The following is a 7551-nucleotide window of genomic DNA, read 5'->3' on the forward strand; positions in this document are numbered from 1 at the left end:
GAAAAAGATATTCCATGCAAATGGAAACCAAAATAGAGCAGGGGTAGTTATATAAGAAAAAACAGACTTTGAGTCTAAAACTGTAACAAGGTCATTATATAATGATAAAGGGATCAGCTTTTTAAGAGAATACAACAATTATATATGCATCCAACATCATAACACCTAAATATATTAAGCAAATATAACAGATCTGAAGCGAGTAATACACCACAATCCAGTAAAAGGAGACTTCAATACCTCACTTTCTACAATGGATACATCTAACAGACATGTACAGAACATTTCATTCAACAGCAGGAAAATACACATTTTGCTCAAGTGCACATGGAACATTCCCCAGGACAAACCACATGTTCTGTCAGGAAACAAACCTTAGCAAATTTTTAAAAACTGAAAACATACAAATATCTTTTCTGACCACAGTAGTATGAAATTTAGAACCAATAACAAGAGGAAAACTGGAAAATCCACAAAAATGTGGAAATTAACTCTTGAACAACTAATGGATCAAGGATGGAACCAAAAGAAAATAAAAAATATCCTGAAACAAACAAAAATGGAAACACAGTATAACAGAATTTATGGGATAAAGCAAAAGCAGTGTTAAGAGGCAAATTTATAGCAATAAATGCCTAAATAAATAACCTAACATTACACCTTAAAGAACTTACGGGAAAAATATCAAAGCATGCCCAAAATTATCAGAAAAAAGAAGATGACAAAAATCCGCAGAAACAAATGAAATCAGCAGAAATAAATGAAATAAAGAATTTTTTAAAAACAGAAAAGATCAACAAAATTCAGTTGCTTTTTTCAAAAGAGACTCAAATAATAAAATTAGGAATAAAAGAGGGCCCGTTACAACAATACATATGCAAGTATCATGAGAGACTACTATGAACAGTTATATGCCAGCAAATTAGATAACCTGCAAGAAATTGATAAATTCCTAGAAATTTACAATGTACAAGACTGAATCCTGAAGAAATAGAAAATCTGAACAGACCAATAATGAGTAAGTAGATTGGATCTGTAATCAAAAACCTCTCAACAAAGAAAATTCAGTCCCAGATCTTTTCACTGGTGAATTCTTCTAGAACATTTAAAGAAAAATTAACAGCAATTCTTCTTAAACTTGTCAAAAATATTGAAGAGGAGAGAACACTGTCAAACTTATTTTAATGTAGCCCATATTACCTCATACTAGCTTACCTGTAGTATCCACAGTCAGATACTACAAGGATTCTACAAAAAAAGAAAATCATAAGCCAATACCTCTAATGAACTTTAATGCAAAAATCCTCAACAAAATACTGGCACTTTCAACTATGCATTTAAAGAATAAGAGATTATGCTGAGTGAAGTAAGTCAAGCAGGGAGCGTCAATTATCATACAATTTCACTTCCTTGTGGAGCATAAGGTAACACCAGGACATTAGGAGAAGGAAAGGAAAAGTGAATTGGGGGAAATCAGAGGGAAAGACGATCCATGAGAGACTGTGGACTCTGAGAAACAGCGTTTTGGAGGGGATGTGGGTGGGGGTGGGGGGTTAGGTGAGCCTGGTGGTGGGTATTAAGGAGGGCATGTATTGCATAGAGCACTGGGTGTGGTGCATAAACTATGAATCTTGGAACACTGAAAAAATATAATTAAGTTAAAGAAGAAAAAAAAAAAAAGAATGGGGCATCAGGGTGGCTCAGTGGATTAAGCCTCTGCCTTCAGCTCAGGTCATGATCTCAGGGTCCTGGGATCCAGCCCTGCATCAGACTCTCTTCTCAGCAGAGAGCATGGTTCCCCCCCTCCCCCTCTGCCTGCCTCTCTGCCTACTTGTGATTTCTCTCTCTGTCAAATAAATAAATAAATAAAATCTAAAAAAAAAAAAAAAAAAAGAATTCAACATCGTCAAACAGTATTTATCCCTGAGATGGTTGAATGCGTACACCTCAATCACTGCAATGCACCACATTACTAGAATGAAAGGTAAAAATCATATGATCCTCTCAATAATGACAGAAAAAGCAACTGACATCATTTAACATCTTTTCATAATAAAAAAAAAACTCTTAAGAAATTAGCTATAGAAGGAACATACCTCAACATAATAAAAACCATATATGACATTCCCAAAGCTAACATCATACTCAGCAGTAAAAAGTTTAATACTGTTCCTCTAAGATCAGAAACAAGACAAGGGTACCTGCTCTCACTACTCCTATTCAGCACAGTACTAGAAGTCCTACCCAGAGCTATCAGGCAAGAAAAAGAAATTAAAGGCATCCAAACAAGAAAAGATGAAGTAAAATTGTCTCTGTTTGCTAATGACAATCCTAGAGAGTACACACACACACACACACACACACACACACACAAAACCCTATTAAGACTAATAAACCACTTCAGTAAAGTTTCAGAATACAAAATAAGATCTATATACCTATATACCAAAAAGAAAACTAATGAAAGAAATTGAAAAAGACAGAGAGAAGATTTAATGATGGTCAAGTATCTATACTACCCAAAGTCATCTATAGAGTCAGTGCAATTCCTATCAGAATTCCAATGGCATTTTCCACAAAAATAACTTTTAAAAATCCTTAAGTTCATAGGGAATTTGAAAAGACCCTGATATGGGATTGGGAGGGAGACAAACCATAAGAGACTCTTAATCTCACAAAACAAACTGAGGGTTGCCCCGGGGGTTGGGGGGTGTTGGGAGAGGGTGGTGGGATTATGGACATTGGGGAGGATATGTGCTATGGTGAGTGCTGTGAAGTGTGTAAACCTGGCGATTCACAGACCTGTACCCCTGGGGCTAATAATACATTATATGTTAATAAAAAAATAAAAATTTTTTTAAAAAAAGACCCTGATAGCTAAAGCAATCTTGAAAAAGAACAAAGGCATCCCATATCCTGAGCTAAATCTGTATTACAAAGCTACAGTAATCAAAACAGTATGGCACTGTCAGAAAAAACAGACTCATAGACCAATGGAATAGAACTGACAGCCCAGAAATAAACCCTCAACTAATATCTACCAAAGGAGCCAAGGATATTCAGTGGGAAAACAATAATCTCTTTAGTAAACAATATTGAGAAGACTAGATATTCACATGCAAAGAATGAAGTTGAATCCCATCTTACACCACTCACTAAAATTAACTCAAAATAGACTGAAAACTTAAAGACCTGAAACTGTAAACATATTTATAGTTTAGAAGAAAACATAGAGGAAAGCTCCTTGATTTGGGTCTTTTGCCATGATTTTTTAGATATGACTAAAAGAAGAAAAAGTAACAAAAGCAAAAATAAAATTGCGTAACTACATCAACCTAAAAATTTCTGTGCACCAAAAGAAACAATCAACAAAATGAAAAGGCCACCTATGAAATAGAAAATATTTACAAACCATGTATGTATGTGATATATGATGTATTTGTAAACCATGATACATACGATTCAATAGCAAAAAAATAATAATTTGATTAAAAAATGGACAAAAGACCAGAACAGATATTTTTCTAAAGAAGACATACAGATGGCCAACAGGCATATAAAAAGATGTTCAATAGTCCTTATCATTAGGGAAAAGCAAGTAAAAACCTTAATGAGACATCATTTACTTCAGTTAAAATGGCTTGCATAAAAAAGATAAGAGATAAGAAATGGTGGTGGTGGAGATTCCCCAAGCAATTAAAAGTAGAACTACCATGTGATACCACAGTCTAACTTCTAGGTATATATCCAACGGAAACAAAATCACTATCTTGAAGAGATATCTGCAGTCTCATGTTCATTGCATTACTCAGTATAGCCAAGACAAGGAAACAGTCTAAACACCTGTCTCCATTGATGGATGAATGCATGAAGAAAATGTGGTTTAAACTTAGAATGGAATATTATTCAGCCATAAGAGAGAAGATTCAACATGAGTGAAGCTGAGGGCATTAGGCTAAGTGACATAAGTCAGAGAAAGACAAATACTTATCTGTATGATCTCACTTATATGTGAAATCTAAAAACATTGACCTCGATATGTATGTAAGTTGATGGATGTTAACTAAACCTATTATGATAATCATTTCACAATAAATGTAAATGAAACCACCTTAAACTTATACAATGATACATGTCAATTAAACAGAGAATAGATTGATAGTTACTGGGAGCTGGGAGTTAGGGGAAATAGGGAATGTTGGTTAAAGGGTACAAATTCCAGGGATCTAATGGAAGGCAAGGTGACCATAGTTAACAGTATTGTATTTTATGCATGAAAGTTGCTATATTATTAAATCTTGAATGTTCTCAACAACAACAACAAAATGATACTTAGGTGAAAGATGTGTTTTTGTGGTAAACATTTTGTAATATATATGTGCATCAAATCATCACATTGTACACTTTAAATTTATATAATGTATGTCAGTTGGGTCTCAAAGCTGAAGAAATTAGGAAAACTCAGTCTCCATTAGAGTACCTAGTTTGAGGATTCTACACCTGTATTATCCACATATTCTTAGATGTAAATAAGTTTGCATGTTACGTATAAATTAGCTACTTAAATGTTTTCTTTAAGAATTTTCTTCTCAGAATGCTGATAATTTTAGTTTGGAACGATTTTAGTAGGAGTTTGACTCATTTAAATAGCTTTTATCTTATATAGCAACTCTAAACACCTTCTCATAGCCTCCTTATCAATTATACTCTTGGTCAGGCTATGACTACCTAAGACATGATTTTTTTGTTTTGTTCTCCACGTGGACTCATGTGGAACTCCCACTTCTGGATAATGTTAAGTAATGAATAACTGATACTTCGCATTCTTTAGAGAATGCATTAAAATCTTTTTTATTACTATCTCATTGATAAAAACTTTATTCAATATTTTAAATTATTATAAAAACACTAAGTTAAAATGGCAACTACTTATAGATGCATAGAAGTCTTGGCTTTTTTTCCATTATAAATCTATAAACAAACATAGCTAAATAGTTAGTCTTCATAAACAGCCATGTTTTAAACATGGCATTTTTTTCTAATATGAAAGTAACTCATTATAGAATACTGGAAAATACAAACTGTATGAAAAAGAAAATGAAAACCATCTATCTATTATTCCACCACCCAAAGAGAACCATCATCCAAATACTACTGTGTTTCCTTAGCTTCCTGTGGTAGCATAGACATAATTCTGTGTCTTTTTGCCATTCACATAATTTTGTGTATATGTTAGATGACAAAGGGACAAATCCAAAATATTAAATAAGTAATGTCTCATAGTGTTTATTATTTACAAGTGAATTTTATCTCCTCTTTTTTTTTTTTAAACTTCATTAATTCTCTTAGGAACGTTTTTCCCCCATGGTTTTGAACTGAAGCCACCACTAACAGTATATTTAGCAGTGGCAACATTAGCAAATCCTAGAGCTCAGATTCAAACTCAATTCTCTAGAAGTATCTCAAATCCCAGTTCTCTTCCCTCAACAATGCAACTACTTCAGTGTATTTGTATTTCAGCTACAATCTGTCCCTTTGACTAAATTAAAAATCATTCTAAAAGTTTGCCTTAAAATACCCTCAGAGTGTTACTAAATTAAGTTTAAATATCAAGTATAAATTTTCAAGCAATTAGTTTTGGTTTTGCCTGAGCAGAACACCCCACAGATGATGTCGAATAAAAACTATTTACACACTACCATAGAGCATTTCTTGTAAAAACGTTGGGTCTGTAGCAGCGATTTGCTAATCAAATTCAGAATTTGATTTGAAATGCCTGCGGCAGGCAGCCAATCCAGTTATGAAAGCACAGAAGCAAAAACTAGAGCCCTGGTGAGTCTCCTCCAGAAGCGAGCTGGGTCCTTTGCTCTCATTAGCAAACTGGTTCCATAGGAAATCATTGTGATTGCTTCTAAAATAAAATATTGTAGTTAATTTTTTCAATAAATTATTGGACTGTACTAGACACAAAACATGTACATTTCAGAATCTAGAATTATAAAATATTTTGACATGTTTTAATATAAACAGGAACATTTCCAATGATTGCTTGGATCTAAAATGTTTTTCCACTTGACATTTGTTTATACTTCCTAGGAAAGAAACTCTATTTATGGATAACTGAATAACACAAATAAACATCAGAGAGAGCTGAAAAATCAGCTTTGATTATGCATGAAAATCTACAATGTCATTGTGTACTCTTATGCCGTATTCTGATTGCCTGTTTATTTTTACAGAATTGCTGGTGAGCCTATGGAAGAGGAGCCAGCCTTGTGAAGTGCCAAGCCCCCCACCCCCATATTTCCTGTGTGTGACATCATTGTGTATCCCCCCACCCAGCACCCTCAGACATGTCTTGTCTGCTGCCTGGGTGGCACAGATTCGATGTAACGTAAACACTGGGCACAAAATTCCGAACAGCAGCTTCACTTGTTCTTTGGATGGACTTGAAAGGGCATTAAAGATTCCTAAAACGTAACCGCTGTGATTCTCAAGTTACGGTAAACCACTATTGGAAGAAACTGCTTCCAGCATGCTTTTAATACGCTGGGTGACCCACTGCCAGGCCCTAAGTATAAACTAATAACATCCAGTATGGCATTAGATACTATTAATTATTATGGATGCTATGACAGCCAGAGAAATTCTGGGCAAAACCTGAAAAATACTCATTCCTGACATTCTGATCAGTTTCTTAATGGATAATTTTTGTCAGTCTTAAACTGTTTACAGGATTTGTTTTCAGCTATGAACGGACAGCAGTTCCCAACATATTGCAGGGGTTGTTTTGTTTTGTTTGTTTTTTGGCCTTTGTTTTAAACACATGGTTCAATTCTTGCTAGTAAGAGTTCAAGATGGAAGAACTGGGATGAGGCTTTTTTCAATAGAATAAGCCATCCTGTATCTCAAAGTCCAAATGCCAAAGGACCCTCACATACTGTATGTAATGGTGCAGTATTTTATGTCCATTTTTTTAGAAGAATAACCCTATTTCCTTAACATCCCTCTGTGTGTTCTCACACGTGGGGGATTTGCAGTTGTATTTGAGGATGAGGTCTCCGGTTCTCCTCATACGTCCCTTGTTTTGATGAGAAGTAGTATCAAGCATATGTTCCACAGAGGATGGTCTTAATTTTTTTTTCCAAATCTATCAGGAACCTAGTTTGCACTTTCCATCTTCTTTCCTCCAGCACATGCTTTTTCTTACCTTTCATCCTTCCTTCCTTACAGAAAAGCTAAAGATCACCCCCCTCTCCCTGGCTATTCAAGAGATTTGAGTATTTCATTATTTTTAACTTTTCAGGTTAACACAGTTACTTGGTGTGATGTGTTCTTTTAGCTGAGACACCATGGAGATGAAGCAATATCACTGAATTTTCTAGATCTTCAAAATGTGTTAATGAAGGCATTGCCTATTTGAAGTCACCTTGAATTGTGTTAACCTCAAAGTTGTACCTTCCTGTGGGGAAAAAACACACACACAAAAACACATATTTAACTTTTGCACATGTTGCCTTAATGTCAGAGGCTAAAAATAAAGGACATTTA

The 7551-nt window shown here is 34.6% G+C and overlaps 1 protein-coding gene across 1 annotated transcript in view; it reads left to right on the forward strand.

Annotated features, from left to right (window-relative positions):
* The window catches only part of LOC111147209 (histone deacetylase 9), a 926500-nt gene extending 919240 nt beyond the window's left edge, over positions 1–7260 (forward strand). The window contains exon 27 of the mRNA XM_022503097.1: positions 6240–7260. Coding sequence (XP_022358805.1) covers positions 6240–6279 — 40 coding nt within the window. The 3' untranslated portion in view covers positions 6280–7260. The remainder of the gene's footprint in view (positions 1–6239) is intronic.
* Positions 7261–7551: the final 291 nt, after the last annotated feature.

The sequence above is a fragment of the Enhydra lutris genome, unplaced genomic scaffold (assembly GCF_002288905.1).
Source record: "Enhydra lutris kenyoni isolate GAN:26980312 unplaced genomic scaffold, ASM228890v2 scaffoldscaffold16, whole genome shotgun sequence".
Taxonomy (NCBI): domain Eukaryota; kingdom Metazoa; phylum Chordata; class Mammalia; order Carnivora; family Mustelidae; genus Enhydra; species Enhydra lutris.